At 42.5% G+C, this 23,103-nt stretch overlaps 1 protein-coding gene across 3 annotated transcripts in view; it reads left to right on the forward strand.

Annotated features, from left to right (window-relative positions):
* snx25 (sorting nexin 25) overlaps positions 1-22,404 on the forward strand; it is a 42,496-nt gene extending 20,092 nt beyond the window's left edge. The window contains exons 5-16 of one of the 3 annotated variants that reach the window (XM_055159214.1): positions 935-1,101; positions 1,776-1,907; positions 4,460-4,558; positions 7,442-7,582; positions 7,676-7,789; positions 7,891-7,968; positions 9,464-9,547; positions 13,648-13,765; positions 15,652-15,718; positions 17,752-17,933; positions 21,037-21,137; positions 22,110-22,404. In XM_055159214.1, coding sequence (XP_055015189.1) covers positions 935-1,101; positions 1,776-1,907; positions 4,460-4,558; positions 7,442-7,582; positions 7,676-7,789; positions 7,891-7,968; positions 9,464-9,547; positions 13,648-13,765; positions 15,652-15,718; positions 17,752-17,933; positions 21,037-21,137; positions 22,110-22,172 — 1,346 coding nt within the window. In that variant the 3' untranslated portion in view covers positions 22,173-22,404. The remainder of the gene's footprint in view (positions 1-934; positions 1,102-1,775; positions 1,908-4,459; positions 4,559-7,441; positions 7,583-7,675; positions 7,790-7,890; positions 7,969-9,463; positions 9,548-13,647; positions 13,766-15,651; positions 15,719-17,751; positions 17,934-21,036; positions 21,138-22,109) is intronic. The other 2 variants (XM_055159213.1, XM_055159215.1) reach the window with 2 other exon arrangements.
* Positions 22,405-23,103: the final 699 nt, after the last annotated feature.

The following is a 23,103-nucleotide window of genomic DNA, read 5'->3' on the forward strand; positions in this document are numbered from 1 at the left end:
TTACACAAAACCAGTGATTTGTCCCAGTTTTATATAAGAAATGCCCCAGGTGTCCCTATTCTGAACACTTTGATCCAGACCAACAGTAAAGAGGAGAATATATTGTCATTTGTTTAGGTAAAATACAGAAAACTGAGCTTGAAAATGACCATAAGAAAAAAAATAAATAAATAAATCACCGTCAGAAGTCCCTCAGAGTTTGATTGACCCACGAAGTAAGTTATGAATGGACAATTATTTTATTTATATCACCTAGGGCTCGGTGTCATAAAGAAGTTGCCGATACGATACATACCTCGATACAGTGAGCTTTTGATTCGATACGATTATATTTCAATTCGATTCGATACGGTTCAATAAAAAATAAAGCCTAAATCGTGGGTGTGACACTAAAAGTCTTTGTTAAACCACTTCTTGTACAAAGTTCATATGAAACACAAACATTTTACTCATTAAAACAGTGAAAATGTCAAATGTGTCGCATATACGAGTTTCCTTTCTCTAAACAAGCAACAAAACTGTGGCACTGTAACAAAATAATTTAGTTAAATATACCAAAAAAAATCCTCTTGGCGATATATCGATACAGCAGCCCACGATATCGATACTGTATCATTACATTAAACGATACGATATATCGATATTTCAATATAGGTTCTAGATATATATGTATATGGTGGAATGTTCAGCAGTTACCATGGTGATATAATGTACACAAGTCTCGTAGTACTTGAGACCGGCCTCAAGACCTTTTTTTTATTTATTTATTTTTTTTTTACGGTCTTGGTCTTGTCTCGGACTGGACCGCGTTTGGACTCTGTCTTATCTCGGTCTTGAAGGTGCTTGGACTCGGTCTCGTCTCTGACTCGAGGTCTTCTTACCGGGACATGTTGCTGAAGTTTGCCAAATAACCTTTGACCCTGTTTCTCATCACAGTGTCCCGGTCTGGACCCCAGGGAGGAGGTGGGCGACGAGGGCAGCAAAGGCATCAACGAGCAGGCCAGCTACGCAGCGACCAAACTCCGCCAGCTCTACGACAAACTGGAATACAAGAGACAAGCGCTGGGGTCCATCCAGAACGCTCCCAAGCCAGACAAGAAGGTACGTGAAACAAACGCTCCCGAACCAGACAAGAAGGTACGTGAAACAAACGCTCCCGAACCAGACAAGAAGGTACGTGAAACAAACGCTCCCGAACCAGACAAGAAGGTACGTGAAACAAACGCTCCCAAGCCAGACAAGAAGGTACGTGAAACAAACTCTCCCGAACCAGACAAGAAGGTACGTGAAACAAACGCTCCCGAACCAGACAAGAAGGTACGTGAAACAAACGCTCCCGAACCAGACAAGAAGGTACGTGAAACAAACGCTCCCGAACCAGACAAGAAGGTACGTGAAACAAACGCTCCCGAACCAGACAACAAGGTACATAAAACAAACGCTCCTGAACCAGACAAGAAGGTACGTGAAACAAACTCTCCCGAACCAGACAAGAAGGTACGTGAAACAAACGCTCCCGAACCAGACAAGAAGGTACGTGAAACAAACGCTCCCGAACCAGACAAGAAGGTACGTGAAACAAACTCTCCTGAACCAGACAAGAAGGTACGTGAAACAAATGCGCCCGAACCATAAAGCGGGAAGGGCACTTCACCTATGACTTCCGCACAAACCTCAATGCTGCGACGCGATTAGTTCGCGCCCGATTAACCTTACAGCAGGAGCACGCCAAGATAGATTCTTTTCTTACACTTATATATGTTTTCTGTTTTCAGATCGTGAGCAAACTGAAGGAGGAGATCGGGGCCATGGAGAAGGAGCACAGTGAGCTTCAGCAGCACATCAGCCGCACGGACTGGTGGTGTGAGAACCTGGGCCACTGGAGAGCCACCATCACCAACGCAGAGGTCAGAACATAACTCCAACACCAACGCAGAGGTCAGAACATATCTCCAACACCAACCAACGCAGAGGTCAGAACATAACTCCAACACCAACGCAGAGGTCAGAACATAACTCCAACACCAACCAACGCAGAGGTCAGAACATAACTCCAACCAACCAACGCAGAGGTCAGAACATAATCTCCAACACCAACCAACGCAGAGGTCAGAACATAACTCCAACACACAAACCAACGCAGAGGTCAGAACATAACTCCAACAACCAACGCAGAGGTCAGAACATATCTCCAACCAACCAACGCAGAGGTCAGAACATATCTCCAACACCAACGCAGAGGTCAGAGGTCAGAACATAACTCCAACACCAACCAACGCAGAGGTCAGAACATATCTCCAACACCAACCAACGCAGAGGTCAGAACATAACTCCAACACCAACCAACGCAGAGGTCAGAACATAACTCCAACACCAACCAACGCAGAGGTCAGAACATAACTCCAACACCAACGCAGAGGTCAGAACATAATCTCCAACACCAACGCAGAGGTCAGAACATAACTCCAACACCAACCAACGCAGAGGTCAGAACATAACTCCAACACCAAGGTCACCAACGCAGAGGTCAGAACATAACTCCAACACCAACCAACGCAGAGGTCAGAACATATCTCCAACACCACCAACGCAGAGGTCAGAACATAACTCCAACACCAACGCAGAGGTCAGAACATAACTCCAACACCAACGCAGAGGTCAGAACATATCTCCAACACCAACCAACGCAGAGGTCAGAACATAACTCCAACACCAACCAACGCAGAGGTCAGAACATAACTCCAACACCAACGCAGAGGTCAGAACATATCTCCAACACCAACCAACGCAGAGGTCAGAACATAACTCCAACACCAACCAACGCAGAGGTCAGAACATAACTCCAACCACCAACAGAGGTCAGAACATAACTCAACAACCAACCAACGCAGAGGTCAGAACATAACTCCAACACCAACGCAGAGGTCAGAACATAACTCCAACACCAACGCAGAGGTCAGAACATATCTCCAACACCAACGCAGAGGTCAGAACATAACTCCAACACCAACGCAGAGGTCAGAACATAACTCCAACACCAACGCAGAGGTCAGAACATAATCTCCAACACCAACCAACGCAGAGGTCAGAACATAATCTCCAACACCAACGCAGAGGTCAGAACATAACTCCAACACCAACGCAGAGGTCAGAACATATCTCCAACACCAACGCAGAGGTCAGAACATAACTCCAACACCAACGCAGAGGTCAGAACATAACTCCAACACCAACCAACGCAGAGGTCAGAACATATCTCCAACACCAACGCAGAGGTCAGAACATAACTCCAACACCAACCAACGCAGAGGTCAGAACATAACTCCAACACCAACGCAGAGGTCAGAACATAACTCCAACACCAACGCAGAGGTCAGAACATATCTCCAACACCAACGCAGAGGTCAGAACATAACTCCAACACCAACCAACGCAGAGGTCAGAACATATCTCCAACACCAACGCAGAGGTCAGAACATATCTCCAACACCAACGCAGAGGTCAGAACATAACTCCAACACCAACCAACGCAGAGGTCAGAACATAACTCCAACACCAACCAACGCAGAGGTCAGAACATAACTCCAACACCAACGCAGAGGTCAGAACATATCTCCAACACCAACCAACGCAGAGGTCAGAACATATCTCCAACAACCAACGCAGAGGTCAGAACATAACTCCAACACCAACGCAGAGGTCAGAACATAACTCCAACACCAACCAACGCAGAGGTCAGAACATAACTCCAACACCAACCAACGCAGAGGTCAGAACATAACTCCAACACCAACCAACGCAGAGGTCAGAACATATCTCCAACACCAACGCAGAGGTCAGAACATAACTCCAACACCAACGCAGAGGTCAGAACATATCTCCAACACCAACACGGAGGTGGGTCTGGCTCTTCACGATAACCGAAGCAGGTTTTCAATACCTGAACGGTCATGACTTCGCCTCTGGTGAAACAAACTCCCGAGGATTCATCTTGAACCTTTTGTCGGTGCTGCATTTGAGCGAAAAAACACCGGTGACTTACGTTTTCTGATCTATGTTATAATGTTTCCTCATCACAAACAGATCTGGAGTTGTATTGTTTGTTTTTTTTGTTTTTTGAGGAGGTAACAACATTAGAACACGACGTAAATCCCACAAGAGTCCATGTTGTGTAATACAAGACCTTTGACTTTGTACCATTTACCCGATCGATTCCTCGGCTCTGAGCTCTGCTGATAAAAATGTGTCTTCTTCCACGTTGATGATGACTGCACTGTGTGTTCGTGTGACCGTGTGTGTGTGTGTGTTTCATTTTTAGCCTCAGATTAAATCTCTGGTCTCGTGCGCCGCAGCGTGAAGCTCAGATCGAGATTAAAATACTCCACATTCCTCAGTCACGTCGCGCTGTGTCTGCAACACTCTGAAATATCGATTACATGTTTAACTTTTTCATATATAGGCCATGTTGTTGTGGTGTCCTGCCCAAAGACACAATGGCAGTGAGATGAGGCAAAACATCAACCCTTGGATTTATGGGTCTATGCCCAGTGTTGGGAAGGTGACTTTTAAAATGTAATCCCCTACAGATTACAGATTACATCCCCCAAAATGTAGTTTGTAACATAATCCATTAAATTACTTAAAGTGAGTAATGTAATCTGATTACTTTGGATTACTTGATTTGCTGTAGAGAAACAAAGACGAGGAAATCTTCACATAAGAAGTTTTGTCTGATAAAAGAAAATGTCCAGACTTTACTGAACCAAATTAAAAATATTATTGATAGAAGAAGAAGAAACACGTCCACACAGCAGGATTTAGTCCTGTTAAGACCTGGTTTAGACCTGGTTTTAGTCCTGGTTTAGACCTGGTTTAGACCTGGTTTAGAACTGGTTTAGTCCTGGTTTAGTCTTGGTTTAGACCCAGTTTAGACCTGGTTTTAGTCCTGGTTTAGTCTTGGTTTTAGTTTAGAACTGGTTTTAGAACTGGATTTAGTCCTGGTTTTAGTCCTGGTTTAGTCCTGGTTTAGACCTGGTTTAGTCCTGGTTTAGACCTGGTTTAGAACTGGTTTAGACCTGGTTTAAAACTGGTTTAGTCCTGGTTTAAAACTGGTTTAGTCCTGGTTTATTCTTGGTTCAGACCTGGTTTAGTCCTGGTTTAGACCTGGTTTTAGTCCTGGTTTAGTCTTGGTTTAGAACCTGGTTTGGACCTGGTTTAGTCCTGGTTTAGTCTTGGTTTAGAACCTGGTTTGGACCTGGTTTAGTCCTGGTTTAGAACCTGGTTTGGACCTGGTTTAATGTCCGGCAATGAATGGAATTACTGGGGGGAAAAAAAGGGATATATCCCGAAATGTGAAAACTGGAAAATCCCTCTGTGTAATCCATTTATTTCAGCAAAGTAACTGTAATCCAATTACCACTCACTGAAACAGTAACTGTAACTGAATACAGTTACTCATCATTTGTACTCTGATTACTCCAGTACATGTAATCTGTTACTCCCCAACACTGTCTATGCCTTAAAACATGTATTTATTTTTTTGTTTTTTATCATGTTATATTTGTTTCTTTTCTCATTTACTCCCTTCAAGTTGTATTTTAATCTCCCATTGAGCGCCGCAGTTTTCTAATGTGGACGTCAGCGCATTTGTCTCTTTTATTAAGTCGTTTTAGATCAATATTCAGATTTAAAATGTCCAAATTATAAAGATCCATGGGTGTCATGGGAGATTATGACAGTAGCGCAGACACACGCACAGGTCTGGCTTTAACAGGTGATATTTAGATTTTCAATAGACCTTTTTCACAATGACTGGAAGTCCCGCCCGGTAAGGTGAGTCAGTCCAGGTTCATGGTTTTCCCTGGCAAAATGTGTGTGTAAATGTGTGTGTGTAAATGTGTGTGTAAATGTGTGTGTAAATGTGTGTGTGTAAATGTGTGTGTGTGTGTGTGTGTAAATGTGTGTGTGTAAATGTGTGTGTGTAAATGTGTGTGTGTAAATGTGTGTGTAAATGTGTGTGTAAATGTGTCGTATTCTCCAGCAGCTTCATAAATCTGCCCCATCACCAAATCTTTAACCGTCAAACTTTATTTTATTAACGACCAGCATTAGTGAACTACTGAGCAAAACTAACATTATGGTCATGAATAACGTAAATAATAAGTCATTCATTAATAGTTTTGCTTAAACATTGAATCCAGAACAAGTGAACCGTATTTTTCAGACTATAAGTCACACTTTTTTTTATGGTTCTGGTGTTTCCTGCGACTTATACTCCGACTTGTACATTAACATTTTCAGACTGACAGCAGCTAGAGGGCGCTCTACGCTTGTGTGTCAGTTTTCCGTTGTCCTGCAAGTCGTGAAATATGCAGCAAAAAACGGTAATCGAGCAGCAGAAAGAAAGTTTGGAGTGAGCGAGAAACTTGTGAGGCACTGGCAGAAAGCGGGAATGGAGAACACGACTTCACGGCGACCGAGCGGATGCACCATGAAACTTTCCTGGAAGTGATTGGATGACAAAGCCTGGACTTCAGTGACAACAGAAGTTGTGTGGAGTTGTTCAGAAGTGACACCGAGGATGAAAAATTCAATGGATTCAGTGGATATAGTGATTTAGAGTGAGATGGAGAGTTTGGTAAACTTATGTTCTGTTGTTTATGCTATAATTATCTGAACAATTGTTCATATGTTACGGTAACATATTAACGCCTATTCAGTCTGTTGTTCTTTATTCTGTTGTTATTACTATAACTTACCCTGATTTTATAAAATACATTTCCCCCAAAAACTGGGACTTGTAGTCCAGTTCCACTTACATGTTTTTTCTTCTTCATTACGCATGTTTTGGCTGGTGCGACTTCCCCAGGGCGACTTATAGTATGAAAAATACGGTAATATAAAATAAAAACAAAATTTAAAATAAATAATGTCTCTATAGTCTATCTGTAGCTGGCGTTCAGCTCTAATACATATTTGATATGATCTCGAGGGCCAAATATAATTATATCGTGGGCTAAATTTGGCCCCGGGCCTGAGTTTGACATGTCTGATCCACATCATGAAATCCATTTTTTATTTTAATTCCAGAATCAGTCTGAGTTAATGAGTTACTTCTGTTTTATTCATGACCATAACATTAGTTTTGCTCAGTAGTTTACTAATACTAGTCGTTGTTCTCCTTTAAGCTTTCGTCTTTCTTAACTTGATAGTTGTGGATAAATTCTTCATGGAAGAATGTTTATCCTTTGTGGACCTTGTTGGTTGAAGATTTGGTGATGGGGCCAAATAATAATACCCCAGACATTTGTTCATGTAACTGGATGAAAGAGAATGGACGTGTTTATTATTTAGTTCAGAATATGGATAACTGCACGTGATTAAAAAGGAAACGGGACCAGCTTCGTATTAATATTGTAATTTTGTCCGTGTGTGTTTCCAGGCTGCAGAGGAGGGAGGAGAGACTGTGGCCTGTTACAGCGTCTGCGTGACTCTGGACGAAGGAGACGAGTCCAACAACAGCAGATGGACCGTGCAGAGAAAACTCACCGAGTTTCAGATCCTGCATAGAAAACTCACCGAGGTAAAACTACTGCACACAATATAAGATCTGATATATATAGCGAATATATGGTACTGTTATAATTGAATTGTCTTGTTTTGTTCCGTTTTCCAGTGCTTTCCATCATTAAAGAAACTCCAGTTGCCGTCCTTAAGCAAACTTCCCTTCAAATCCATCGACCAAAAGTTTTTAGAGAAGAGCAAAACGCAGCTCAATGCCTTTCTACAGGTGATATTACAATAAACATTAAATCAACCTTCTCCCCAGCCTCGAGTTTTGTCCTCTTAGCTAATACTGCCCCCTGCTGGTGTAATGTGTGTTTTGTGTAGCGTCTCCTGACAGATGAGCGGTTGTGCCAGTCTGAAGCTCTCTACGCCTTCCTCAGCCCCTCTCCAGAGCATCTCAAGGTAAACTTTAGCTTCACGGATCAAAACATTCACCCCGGCTTACTCTGTTTAGAAGATTGTTTTCAATATTTTGAATTAAATCAGTGATATTTCTAATAAAAAGTCGTAAAAATGTGCATTCATGTAGTGAAATAGCTTTTGTTATAGCAGTATTTATGACACTGTTTACAGTTACACTACAACCTAAAAGCTGCCACACATTACAGGAGAGTTTGCCCGATTTTGGCGATGAAACTGAGCGTCCAGGGGAGAGGACGACGGACACAGAGACGCGACATACAAACTCAGGAAATAATGAGAAGACTTTATTCCTCACCTCTCGTAAAGCGGTGAATTTAAAGTGCAACGTCTCATCCACGTTATCTGTAGAATTTGTCCTCCGCAAATAATGACCCCAGTCTTCTAAACCGCGCTGTGAACCCATTTTGAGGCCTTCTTTAAAAGTAAAAAAGGCGCGAGTATTTTATCATGTGTATCTGTTTACTGGACCTTGTAGGTTGAAGATTTGGTGATGGGGCAGATTCATGAAGCTGCTGGAGAAAACGACACACATTTGTTCATGTAACTGGATGAAACAGAATGGACGTGTTTATTGTTTAGTTCAGAATACGGACAACTGCACATGATTAAAAATGAAACAGGGCTCTGAAGATTTTAAGTCTTTTGAGTTTGCCGCACGTTTAAAAGTCATTTAAGATTTACGAAAAAATCCTGTAGTGGGTGGCAGCCTGAAGATGAAGTTCTCTAAAGTCTGTGTCAAATTTATCCTGTTTTATCTTTTTTCTTTTTTTGCAATATTTTATTTTTGCTTTTTGTTTGAGTTATACAATACACAAGAAAGAACACAGTTGAACAACAACAACCCCATGCCCACCCTGCTCACCCACAGAAAAAATAAATAAATAAAAAAAGAGGGGGAGGATGCTTCACACATTTCAATAGTTCACATAGATATGAATATTTATTTTGAATATTTATTCTGACAGTAATACATAGAACATAAATTTAAAAAAAACAAAATGTAAATACATAGATATAACACAAAAAGTAACTATTTCTATTCTGTAATAACAGGCAAAATAAATGTTACGCAGAATTTTCCTTGTGTCTGAAAAAGGAGTGGGAGAAAGTAAATACTTATTTAACCTCACCCCTTTCTTCTACCGTCCCAAATTAACAAAGAACATACAGACGTCTCATTTCCTGAACGATATAAGCAATAATGCACAGTACCTGCATTGCATTACAAGGCTGGTTTAGGACATTCATTTATCAACAAAGTTTACATCTTAGAAATACATTTATAAGTTCCACCATCATGTAACAACCTTTCAAATGCTGTAAGTTTGGGCAATAATCCAGTACGACCCAGATTATTAGTAAGAAACGATCGTACTTGCAGGTAACAAAAGAATGTATTATTTGATAAGCTGTATTTTTCTTTTATCCTGTTTTATCTTCACACTTTTTTCCTCTCGTTTGTTTCATTTTTCAGGTCATGTCCATTCAGAAGAAATCCTCTTTTTCTTTGGCGTCGTTCCTGGAGAGATTTCCCGGGGACTTCTTCTCCCACACAGATGTAAACGGCAACGCTACAGTCTACGTTCACTTTTTCGTTTTTGTTTTTCTTTTTCTAGTGAAACTGACCGTCCAAACAAATCAAATCTATAAATGCATTTACACTTTGAACTTTTTTCTTTAGTTTTTGAGTTCACAAAGTTGCTATACACATTTTGAGGCATAAAATTTCACATTTTTGTTTATTTCTCCTGACAGAGAGCGCGTTGAATTTTGTGCCAGTTTTTGTTTCACGTGGATAGGCCCAGGAATGAAACCAAATTCTCTCTGAATCTAAAAAGTACACTACCGTTCAAAAGTTTGGGGTCACCCAGACAATTTTGTGTTTTCCATGAAAATCACACTTTTATTTACCACCACGAGTTGAAAAATGAACAGAAAATATAGTCCAGACATTGACAAGGTTAGAAATAATGATTTGTATTTGAAATAATCATTTTTTTCCTTCGAACTTTGCTTTCGTCAAAGAATCCTTCATTTGCAGCAGTTACAGCATCGCAGACCTTTGGCATTCTAGCTCAGGGGTGTCAAACTCATTTTGGTTCGGGGGCTATATCCAACCTACTTTGATCCCAAAGGGGCCGGATCAGAAAACTCATGTCATATAAACCCCAAAAATAACAATAACTTCAAATATTTGTGCAGAGAAACGCAAATCTATTACAGAAATCTTTTTAAATTGATGAAATCTTTCTTATTATAATATTATGAACAACCTGAAACTTGAAGAAAAATTCAATTTCAACACAATGTTTTAACATGAACTTGTATGCAAATAGGAATAAGTCAGTTTTTCTTGGAAAATCCTGCACTCAGCTCCACTTTTCTCATGTTGGACATTTTTCTGATGAGGGGGTCACGGTCAACAGTCAAAACGATCGTCCTTTAAGAGCGTTTGGAAAGAGACAAGTCTTCATTTGTGCTGCTCTGGTGGGAGGGGCCACGTACAGAGACGCTGGAGACGCTGCTGTGATAAACACCACAGAAAATTAACAAGATTTTAATAGAAAATATAATTAAAATTTTTAGTAGAAATTCACCCAAGGGCCACATTAAAGGTCTTGGAGGGCCGGATCTGGCCCCCGGGCCTTATGTTTGACACCTGTGTTCTAGCTGTTCATTTGTTGAGGTAATCTGGAGAAATATCACCCCACGCTTCAAGAATCTCCCCCCACAAGTTGGTTTGACTGGATGGACACTTCTTGCGTCCGTACGGTCAAGCTGCCCACTTCTCTTTCTACTCTGCTTGGAGTCTTTCTGTGCTGTTCTCTGAAGGGAGTAGAACACACCGCTGTAGGAAATCTTCAGTTTCTTGGCAATTTCTCACATGGAACAGCCTTCATTTCTAAGACCAAGAATAGAGTGTCGAGTTTCACGTGAAAGTTCTTCTTTTTCTGGCCATTTTGAGCGTTTAATCGACCCCACAAATGTGATGCTCCAGACACTCAACCTGCTCAAAGAAAGGTCAGTTTTATAGCTTCTCTAACCAGATAAACTGTTTTCATCTGCTCTAACATGATGCACAAGGGTTTTCTAATCGTCCTTTACCCTTATGACACAATGAGCAGCAAACACATTGTACCATTAAAACACTGGAGTGACAGTTGCTGGAAATGGGCCTCTGTGCACCTGTGTAGATACTGCATCAAAAACCAGACATTTGCAACTAGAATAATCATTTACCACTAGGGATGGGCATGATTAGTCGATGAATCGTTAATTGATCATTAAGAATTTCATCGATTACGTTCATTTTAATCGACAAACTGACTGTATGTTGCTGTGTGTGTCGTGACCAAACAGGTGTGTACATGTGTCTCTGCATCAGAAGGAGCGAGACACAAACAGTGGGTCAGTCTGTAACGAACCGAAGCACAAATGTGGATTTAACGATGATTTGTACAAGAAATTCCACACTTTCCGTTGCGTTGGGACAAGTGTGAGTCCATGTGCACAGTGGATAAAGCAGCACATATGTTTCTGTGTCCAGTGGGAAAAAGTTTTACCAGGTGAGAGTCGCTCAATGTGGATGACGAGGCCCCGCCCCCCTCCCCCCGTACGCTGTCCTGGTTTTGACAAACACAAATCTGGTCACACTGACCTGTATTCACCTGAGTCATGTCTTTTAATCCAACACAAGTTGAACCACATCAGCGACACAAGAGCTGGAGTTTTATCTTCACTTAGTTTATGTAAATTAGTGATGTGGTTTTAAGTTTTGTTTCTGTGAGATTTGAACAAAACTGAATTAAACACATTATAATGTCAAACAGCTGATGTGGATCTAGAGTCGTTATGTTTATATGTCGCAAAGTTGAATTTATTTCTGCAGATTAGTGCAGATAGTAATAATAATGATGATCATTTTAATATAAAAACGTTAATGATTAATCGATAATCGATCGTTAATTCTTCCGACAAAGAATTCCGAAGAAAATTTCATCGAATGCCCGTCCATATTTACCACATTAGCCAAGTGTAGAGCAGGGATCTCCAACCTGTGTCTCAGGAGCTGCTGGTAGATCCCCACCCCCTTCCAAGTAGCTCGCCAAAGGATTTCTGAATTATACATATTGGGCTGAATAAGTAAAATGAATTGTAAATGTGTAATTTTGATACCTAACTATGTACACTGATAAATGGATAATGGTTTATGTTTTATAGGCATCTAGCTCTACTCTATCTAAGGCTTACCGTGTTTTTTATTCAAGTTTTAGTCCAAATTTTTATTCAGATTTACTCAATTTCTTGTGACTTCTAAAACTAGTAGCTCTTTGGCATTTTCGTTTTGTAAAAGTAGCTTAAAGACCCCTGGTGTAGAGTTTATTTCTGATTAGTTTAACGTTATCTTCACTGAAAAAAAAAACAACGGCTCTTTTCTTTCCAAAATAAGGAAATTTCCAAGTGACCCCAAACTTTTGAACGGTAGTGTCGTGGTGGAATGTAATGAAGTAAAAGTATCAAAGTACTGTACGTTTCAGGTATATGTGCGTTCTACTTTAAAGTACATTTTACATTTTACTTTTACGTCACCGCGTTCGAGAGCAGGTACTTTCTCCTCTTTCTACTCAACTACAGTTTTAACACGACTGAAAAGTATTTGTAAGTATTTTTTGTGATTGTCTGAGACGTGCGGAAAAGGCCGAGGGTTTATTTTTAACACATTTGAAGTTTGAGTGAACAAAAATATGCAAATAAAAACTAATCGGAAAAAAATATGATCCCAAAATCTGCACAAAATACTTTTACTTTTTATTCTTAAGTACATTTTTAAATGGGTGGAAAAAGTATTGAAGTACATTTTAATACGGGTACTTAATCTGTGTGTCTTTGTTTTTCAAAATAAAACCAATAATAAGAAAACGAAAAAAACTATTATTTTATTAATTATTTGTCTCCAAAACCAAAATGAAAAAAAAAACTATAAGGATTTTTTTTTTTTTTTTTCAGTTTTCGATTTTGTGTTTAAATGAAAAATGGAAAAAACGGATCATGTTTCCCGTTTATTGGACTTAAACTGCGATGCCGAACTTTTGCGCCACATTTGGACTGAACTAGGACTAAACCAGGTCCGGGACTGAGACCAGGACTTAGACTGGGTCCAGACAAGAACTGAGACCAGGACCAGACCGTGATTGAGACCGGGACTGAGACCGGGACAAGAACGAGAGTGAGAATGGGACCGAGACCGAGACCGGGACTGAGACTGGGGCCAGACCAGGACTGAAAACGGTTTAGTTCTGGTTTAGTCCTGGTTCAGTCCGTTATCCTTTTTTTTTTTCATTTTTCATTTAAACACAAAATCGAAAACTGAAAAAACTAATCTTTGTTTTTTCATTTTGGTTTTGGAGACAAATAATGAAGAAAATTGTTGTTTTTTCGTTTTCTTATTTGTGCTTTTATTTTGAAAAAACGAATGAACGAACGATACACAGATTGTACTTCGATACTTTTACTTAAGTAGATTTTTCACAAAACAGATTTATTTTTCGCAGATTTCAGTGTACAGTAATCTTACACAGAAAACTCCACCTGAGGATTCTGTCTCCAGCTCAGTTTACAGAATATTTGGTCATTTTTTGTTTGTTTTGTTCCTTTTAGGAGGACGGAGACGACGACAGCGACTTCTCAGATTACGGAGACGAGCCTGACGGGAGGAGGGACGCGCTGGCCGAGCCCTGTTTCACTCTGATAGGAGAGATATTTGAACTCAGAGGAAGTAAGAAGCGGATTTTACAACGTTTATATCATTTAAAAGGATCCCCGGCTACTTTAATAATAATGATGATCATGATAATTCTTCCGACGATCGATTAAGAAAATTTCATCCAGTGCTCATCCCTACCGTGAACGCCACAAACAAACAGAACCACTCACCCATCCCACTGTTGTGTTTCATTTAAAGCCCCACGCCGTTTATTTGTGAAAAAAGTTTGAAAATAGACCATTTAATGACAGCGCGTCTTATAACCCAGAGCGACTAATAGTGCGGAAAATACGGTAATTGTGCTCGTCCGACAGCATTTTCCCATCGCTTTCTGTTTTAGTGTCCCGTGGAAAGCAGTGAACGCTCGCATAAGTCGAACCCCACGACAGAAGGCAACAACCATGTGACGAGGTTAACAATGATGTAAACAAACACGGCAAATTACTAGTGATTTATTTTCTCCTTTTTTTTTTATTAAAAAATGCTACAAACGAACATATTTGAGACGATAAGTGACGCCAACGTTAATCATACAAGACCAGCGTGTCAAAGTAGCCGGTGGTCCTTTTAAATTCAAGCTGTATTGCCACTTCATGGATGTACACAATAGTAGCTCATTCACACAACATTATTTCATTAATTGTAATACTACTCATGTGGTATATCGTCTGTCTCGCCCTTGTCCAGGAGGTTTTTTCTGTTTTGGCCGCACTAAGAGGCGTATGCGATTAGGGTTAGGGCCATTTTTGTGAAAATCATAACAGCAGTGACCCTCTGCTTCGTACTGAAGGTGTTGAACATGTGGAACCACTGGCACGAGGTGGAGACAGACTTCAGAAATTAAATCAAAGAGAAGCTTTCTGGATTCATAAACTGAGAACATGTGAACATCCAGGTTTAAATGACTTTGATCTGTCGTTTTTTATAATAATATAAGGTTTAATAATGTTTTATTAATGTTGTATTTACAACCACTGTAGGCTGATAGGGTCTCTATGTATATTGTTGTTATTATGGTTATTATTGTTAATGATGGCAATAATAATAATAATAATAATAACAATGATAATAATAATTATAATGATAACAATGATGATAATAATAATGATAATAATAACAATAACAATAATGATAATAATAACAATAATAATAATGATAATGATAATAACAATAATAATGATAATAATGATAATAATAATAATAATAATAATAATAATGACAATAATAACAATAATAATAATGATAATGATAATAACCATAACGATAATGATAATAATAATGATAATAATAATGATAATGAATAATAACAATAATGATAATGATAATGATAATAATGATAATAATAATAATAACGATAATAATAATAATAATGAATAATAATAATAATAATAATAATAATGATAATAAATAATAATAAAATAATAATAATAATAATAATAAAAAAAATATATATATAAAAAAATATAAAATAACACTAATATAATATATAATAAAAATATGATACAAACTATAAATATTAATAAATTATTGGTAACAATAATAATGGAAACATTAATGGTAATGATGTGTGTGTTTTTTTGTTTTTACCTGTACCATGTCCTGTCTTTGTGCACCTGTTTTGTCTGCCTCCAGTTGACTCCAGCCTGTTATTGGTTGATGTGTTCTACTTGAAGGCCACGTCCAGGCTCTGTTTTAATTAAGCCCTGATGAAGACCAGTTAAGGGCCAAACATGTCGGCTTTGGCCATTCAAATAAAGGCCTTTTAACTGTATTTTTCCTCGTGCGATGTGTTAACTTTTACTACAGTTTTGGAGTTGCCTGGAGTCCGTTGTGTTTGTGTATTGCCATTTAATTTGATGTTATATTATATTTACTCCCATGTTCTGCTTTGTCTTTAGTGTTCAAGTGGGTGAGGAAAACACTTATTGCACTAGTCCAGGTGACGTTTGGACGCACCATCAACAAGTGAGTTTATGTTTCTACTCAACGCTCACGTTACCGTGTCGTTTCGTCGTCACAGACCCGGAAATGTGTTTTTGTTTCATTCGCACGTTTAACGCACAAACCCGGCAGATTTAGGCGGAGTTCTTCTCTCGAACACGAAACAAAACGTAAAAGTAAAAGGAGCGAGTCACATGAAAACTTCCACGACACGGCATCCGGCGTCTGGAGTAACGAGTTAGAAAAGAAAAAGAATTACTGCCTTGTTTTTTACTGTAACAGCAAAGTAAAGCATCACAGGTTTAGACCTGGTCTAGTCCTGGTTTAGTCCTGGTTTAGTCCTGGTTCAGTCCTGGTTCAGTTCTGGTTTAGTCCTGGTTTAGACCTGGTTCAGTCCTGGTTTAGACCTGGTTTAGACCTGGTCTAGTCCTGGTTTAGTCCTGGTTCAGTCCTGGTTCAGTCCTGGTTCAGTCCTGGTTCAGTCCTGGTTTAGTCCTGGTTTAGTCCTGGTTCAGTCCTGGTTCAGTCCTGGTTTAGTCCTGGTTCAGTCCTGGTTTAGTCCTGGTTTAGTTCTGGTTCAGTCCTGGTTTAGTCCTGGTTCAGTTTAGTCCTGGTTCAGTCCTGGTTTCAGTCCTGGTTTAGTCCTGGTTCAGTTTCCTGGTTCAGTCCTGGTTTAGTCCTGGTTCAGTCCTGGTTTTAGTCCTGGTTCAGTCCTGGTTTAGTCCTGGTTTAGTCCTGGTTCAGTCCTGGTTCAGTCCTGGTTTAGTCCTGGTTTAGTCCTGGTTTAGTCCTGGTTTAGTCCTGGTTTTAGTCCTGGTTTAGTCCTGGTTTTAGTCCTGGTTTAGATCTAGTTTAGACCTGGTTTTAGTCCTGGTTTAGATCTAGTTTAGACCTCGTTTTAGTCCTGGTTTAGACCTGGTTCAGTCCTGGTTCAGTTCTGGTTCAGTCCTGGTTCAGTTCTGGTTCAGTTCTGGTTCAGTCCTGGTTTAGTCCTGGTTTAGTTCTGGTTCAGTCCTGGTTCAGTCCTGGTTTAGTCCTGGTTCAGTCCTGGTTTAGTCCTGGTTTAGTCCTGGTTTAGACCTGGTTTAGTCCTGGTTTAGTCCTGGTTCAGTCCTGGTTCAGTCTTGGTTTAGTCTTGGTTTAGTCCTGGTTTAGTCCTGGTTCAGCTCTGGTTCAGTCCTGGTTTAGTCCTGGTTCAGCTCTGGTTCAGTCCTGGTTTAGTCCTGGTTTAGTCCTGGTTTAGACCTGGTTTAGTCCTGGTTTAGTCCTGGTTCAGTCCTGGTTTAGTCCTGGTTTAGTCCTGGTTTAGTCCTGGTTTAGACCTGGTTTAGTTCTGGTTCAGTTCTGGTTCAGTTTCTGGTTCAGTTCTGGTTCAGTCCTGGTTCAGTCCTGGTTTAGTCCTGGTTTCAGTCCTGGTTCAGTCCTGGTTTAGTCCTGGTTCAGTCCTGGTTCAGTCCTGGTTCAGTCCTGGTTTTAGTCCTGGTTTTAGTCCTGGTTTTAGTCCTGGTTTAGTCCTGGTTTTAGTCCTGGTTCAGTCCTGGTTCAGTCCTGGTTCAATCCTGGTTTAGTCCTGGTTTAGACCTGGTTTAGTCCTGGTTCAGTCCTGGTTTAGTCCTGGTTTAGTCCTGGTTTAGTCCTGGTTTAGTCCTGGTTCAGTCCTGGTTTAGACCTGGTTTAGTCCTGGTTCAGTCCTGGTTTAGTCCTGGTTTAGACCTGGTTTAGTCCTGGTTTAGTCCTGGTTTAGTCCTGGTTCAGTCCTGGTTTAGTCCTGGTTCAGTCCTGGTTCAGTCCTGGTTCAGTCCTGGTTTAGTCCTGGTTTAGTCCTGGTTAAGTCCTGGTTTAATCCAAGTTCAGTCCTCTTATAGTCTTATTTTAGCCCTGTGTCGGTCCTCGTTTAGTCCTGGTTTAGTCCTGGTTTAGTCCTGGTTTAGTCCTGGTTTAGTCCTGGTTTAGTCCTGGTTTAGTCCTGGTTTAGTCCTGGTTGATCTTTGTTTTCTTTTTGTCTAAACGTCGGTGTGGCTGTTACCTCTTTTCCTCTGGTGGTGTTGCGTTCGCAGGCAGATCCGGGACACCGTAAACTGGATTTTCTCGGAGCAGATGTTGGTGTGTTACGTCGGTGTGTTCAGGGACACGTTTTGGCCGAACGGAAAGTTAGCGCCGCACGTCAAAGTCCGAACGGAGTCGGAACGGAACGAGACCAAGGAGCGAGCGCAGCAGAAACTTCTGGACAACATCCCAGGTACTGACCGGCCGAAAGAGACTTTAGACCTGGTTTTAGACCTGGTTTTAGACCTGTTTTAGACCTGGTTTTAGTCCTGGTTTAGACCTGATTTAGACCTAGTTTAGACCTGGTTTAGACCTTAGTTTAGACCTGGTTTACACCTGGTTTTAGACCTGGTTTTAGTCCTGGTTTAGATCTAGTTTAGACCTGGTTTAGACCTGGTTTAGACCTGGTTTTAGTCCTGGTTTAGACCTGGTTTAGATCTAGTTTTAGTCCTGGTTTAGACCTGGTTTAGATCTAGTTTAGACCTGGTTTTAGTCCTGGTTTAGATCTAATTTAGCCCTGGTTTTAGTCCTGGTTTAGATCTAGTTTTAGACCTGGTTTTAGCCCCAGTTAAGCCCCAGTTTAGATCTACTTTGGGCCTGGTTTAGACCTGGTTTAGACCTGGTTTAGATCTAGTTTAGACCTGGTTTTAGTCCTGGTTTAGATCTAGTTTAGACCTGGTTTTAGTCCTGGTTTAGATCTAATTTAGCCCTGGTTTTAGTCTTGGTTTAGATCTGGTTTTAGCCCCAGTTAAGCCCCAGTTTAGATCTACTTTGGGCCTGGTTTTAGTCCTGGTTTAGATCTAGTTTAGACCTGGTTTAGACCTGGTTTAGTCCTGGTTTTAGTCCCGGTTTATACCTGGTTTTAGATCTAGTTTAAACCTGGTTTAGACCTGGTTTTAGTCCTGGTTTAGATCTGGTTTTAGTCCTGGTTTAGATCTAGTTTAGACCTGGTTTTAGTCCTGGTTTAGATCTAATTTAGACCTGGTTTTAGACCTGGTTTAGTCCTGGTTTAGATCTAGTTTTTCATCCTGGTTTTCATCCTGGTTTAGTCCTGGTCTAGTCCTGGTTTTAGTCCTGTTTTTAGTCCCGGTTTAGACCTGGTTTAGATCTAGTTTAAACCTGGTTTAGACCTGGTTTTAATCCTGGGTTAGTCCTGGTTTAGTCCTGTTTTAGTCCTGGTTCTAGTCCTGGTTTAGTCCTGTTTTGTTTCAGTCCTGGTTTTTAGTCCTGGTTTAGTCCTGGTTTAGTCCTGGTCTAGTCCTGGTTTAGTGTTTAGTCCTGTTTAGTCCTGGTTTTAGTCCTGGTCTAGTCCTGGTTAGTCCTGGTTTAGTCCTGGTTTTAGTCCCGGTTTGACCTGGTTTTAGATCTAGTTTTAACCTGGTTTTAGTCCTGGTTTTAATCCTGGTCTAGTCCTGGTTTAGTCCTGTTTTAGTCCTGGTCTAGTCCTGGTTTAGTCCTGGTTTAGTCCTGGTTTAGTCCTGGGTTTAGTCCTGTTTTTAGTCCTGGTTTAGTCCTGTTTAGTCCTGGTTTTAGTCCTGGTTTAGTCCTGGTTTATCCTGGTTTAGTCCTGGTTTAGTCCTGGTCTAGTCCTGGTTTTAGTCCTGGTCTAGTCCTGGTCTAGTCCTGGTTTACGGGAAGTGTGACGTGCATGTGTGTGAGCTGCAGACACTGACACTCCAGCCTGCAGCGCCTCTAGTGGCCGTCAGTGTGAAAACCTCAACATACAAGTCGCACTGGAGGATAAGTCGCAGGAAACACCCGAACCGTGAAAATGAGTGAAACTTTTAGTCCGGAAAATACACCAGGTGGAAGTACAGCTGGTTTGTGCTGTTAAACAAGTTGGTCACACTCAGATTTGTGTTGAAACTGAAGCAGCACGAACAGGAGCACGAACAGCAGCACGAACAGCAGAACACGCAGCACGAACACGAACAGGAGCACGAAGCAGCACGAACAGCACGAACAGGAGCACGAACAGGAGCACGAACAGGAGCAGCACGAACAGAACGAGCACGAACAGCAGCACGAACAGAACAGGAGCACGAACAGCAGCACGAACAGGAGCAACGAAAGCAGCACGAACAGAACACAGCACGAACAGCAGCACGAACAGCAGCACGAACAGCAGCACGAACAGCAGCAGCGCGAACAGGCAGCGCGAACAGCAGCGCGAACAGGAGCGCGAACAGCAGCGCGAACAGCAGCGCGAACAGCAGCGCAGCAGCGCGAACAGGAGCGCGAACAGGAGCACGAACAGGAGCACGAACAGGAGCACGAACAGCAGCACGAACAGCAGCACGAACAGCAGCACGAACAGCAGCACGAACAGCAGCACGAACAGGAGCACGAACAGCAGCACGAACAGCAGCACGAACAGCAGCGCGAACAGGAGCGCGAACAGCAGCGCGAACAGCAGCGCGAACAGGAGCGCGAACAGCGGCACGAACAGGAGCGCGAACAGCAGCGCGAACAGCAGCGCGAACAGCAGCGCGAACACAGGAGCGCGAACAGCGAGCGCGAACAGGAGCGCGAACAGCAGCGCGAACAGGAGCGCGAACAGCAGCGCGAACAGAGCGCGAACAGCAGCGCGAACACAGCGCGAACAGCAGCGCGAACAAGCAGCGCGAACAGCAGCGCGAACAGCAGCGCGAACAGGAGCGCGAACAGGAGCGCGAACAGGAGCGCGAACAGGAGCGCGAACACAGCGCGAACAGCAGCGCGCACGAACAGCGCGCGAACAGCAGCGCGAACAGCACGAACAGCGGCGAACAGCAGCGCGAACAGCAGCGCGAACAGAACAGCGCGAACAGGCAGCGCGAACAGCGCGAACAGGAGCGCGAACAGGAGCGCGAACAGGAGCGCGAACAGGAGCGCACGAACAGGCACGAACAGGAGCGAACAGGAGCGCGAACAGCAGCGAACGCACGAACAGGAGCGCGAAACAGGAAGCAGCAGCGCGAACGCAGCGCACGAACAGGAGCACGAACAGGAGCACGAACAGGAGCACGAACAGGAGCACGAACAGCAGCACGAACAGCACGAACAGCAGCACGAACAGGAGCACGAACAGCAGCACGAACAGCAGCACGAACAGCAGCACGAACAGGAGCTTGTGTTGCCCAGCGGCTTTTGAAAATGTGTTGTTTAAATCTATTCTACATTCAGACCGTTTAAAAAAAAAATAAAAAAATATAAAAATGCGGAACATCACGCACACAAAACAGCTGTAAAGTCTTGTTTCAGGTCAACATTATGTACGTGTTTTCACTTTGGTCTTTGTTGTCCTCTTCCTGCAGACGCTTTAACAAACCTGGTGGGTCAGCAGAACGCTCGATACGGGATCATCAAAATCTTTAACGCCCTGCAGGAGGCCAGCGCCAACAAACACCTGCTCTACGTAAGAACAGCACGAATCCATCCGTGTGTCGTTCGGTCACTCGTTCTTCAATATCAAACCAAAAATAAGAAAACGAAAAAACAACAGTTTTCTTCATTATTTGTCTCCAAAACCAAAATGAAAAAACAGATAATGATTCGTTTTTTCAGTTTTCGATTTTGTTTTTAAAAGAAAAATGGAAAAAATGAATAACGACCTTTTCCTGTTTACGTGACTTCTGAGACTGTGATGCCGGACTGAACCAGGACTGATCCAGGTCCGGGACCAGACCAGGAGTGAGACCGAGACCAGGCCAGGACCAAACTGGACTCACGCTTCTGTCCGGATGCTGCTCCACCTCAGAACCAGTCGTGGTTCTTGAGTGTGGAGGACTGGAGCAGCACGTCCAGACCTGGAGTCCACAGAACATCTCACTTTCCCCACACAGAACCAGCGCACAGACGATGACACGGACCCGCTCAGACCACTGGTCTCGGTCTCAGTCCCGCTCTGGTCCTGGTCTGGTCCCGGACCTGGATCAGTCCTGGTTCAGTCCGGCATCACAGAAGTCACGTAAACAGGAAACGGTCGTTATTCATTTTTTCCATTTTTCTTTTAAAAACAAAATCGAAAACTGAAAAAACGAATCATTATCTGTTTTTTCATTTTGGTTTTGGAGACAAATAATGAAGAAAACTGTTGTTTTTTCGTTTTCTTATTTTTGGTTTTATATTGACACACGAGTGACACACAGGTTGGTGTTGATCAGTTTAACCAAATGTGACGTTCAGACGGACGTGAACAGGACGATTATAAAGTTAAAGTTAAAACATAAACACAACCTTTGGACTTTTTCCAGTCTCCTTCAGTTCTTTTTCACTTTTTTTCCTTTTACTTGGAGTTTGCAAATGACTGACCCAGAAGCAGGCGGTTTGTTTGGTTTGAACAGTTTTCATATTTGTCGTGTTGTTGACGTGTTTTTGTCCGTTTCAGGTGATGATGGAAATGTTACTGAAGGAGCTGTGCCCCGAGCTCACAGCAGAGGACACGGTCTGAGTCTGGACCAGGACCGAGTCTGGACCGGGGTCTGAGTCTGGACCGGGGACCGAGTCTGGACCGGGGTCTGAGTCTGGACCAGGACCGAGTCTGGACCAGGACCGAGTCTGGACCGGGGTCTGAGTCTGGACCAGGACCGAGTCTGGACCGGGGTCTGAGTCTGGACCAGGACCGAGTCTGGACCGGGGTCTGAGTCTGGACCAGGACCGAGTCTGGACCGGGAACCGAGTCTGGACCGGGGTCCGAGTCTGGACCGGGGACTGAGTCTGGACCGGGGTCCTGGAGTCTGGACCGGGGAGTCTCCGAGTCTGGGACCAGGGTCTGAGTCTGGGACCAGGGTCTGAGTCTGGGACCAGGGTCTGAACCGGAGTCTGGGACCAGGGTCTGAACCGGGAGTCTGGGACCAGGGTCTGAACCGGAGTCTGGGACCAGGGTCTGAGTCTGGGACCAGGGTCTGAGTCTGGGACCAGGTTCTGAACTGGACCAGGGTCTGAACCGGAGTCTGGGACCAGGGTCTGAGTCTGGGACCAGGGTCTGAGTCTGGGACCAGGGTCTGAGTCTCTGGACCAGGGTCTGAACTGGACCAGGGTCTGAACCGGAGTCTGGGACCGGGGCCTTGAACCGGACTATTTAACCAGAATATGGACCAAAACATGGACCGGAATCTGGACCTGGAGTTTAGGCCTTTCTGTAGCGACCAATCAAACTGCCACGACGGACCGGGACCGAACCCTCCACAAACAGAAGAAGAAGAAAGAAGAGAAGAAAGAGAGAGCGAAAAAAGAAAGAAAGAAAGAAAAGAAAGAAAGAGGAGAAGAGCTGTGGTCCAATTCTACTCATGAAAAACGACCAAACAGGAAACGACTTTTGTGGTACAGACCTGAACATCGCCATGGAAACACAACCCAAGAAACCATGTTAAAGGCGCACG

This window comes from Boleophthalmus pectinirostris, unplaced genomic scaffold (genome assembly GCF_026225935.1).
Source record: "Boleophthalmus pectinirostris isolate CB_2022bp ecotype Guang Dong unplaced genomic scaffold, ASM2622593v1 HiC_scaffold_23, whole genome shotgun sequence".
Taxonomy (NCBI): Eukaryota; Metazoa; Chordata; class Actinopteri; order Gobiiformes; family Gobiidae; genus Boleophthalmus; species Boleophthalmus pectinirostris.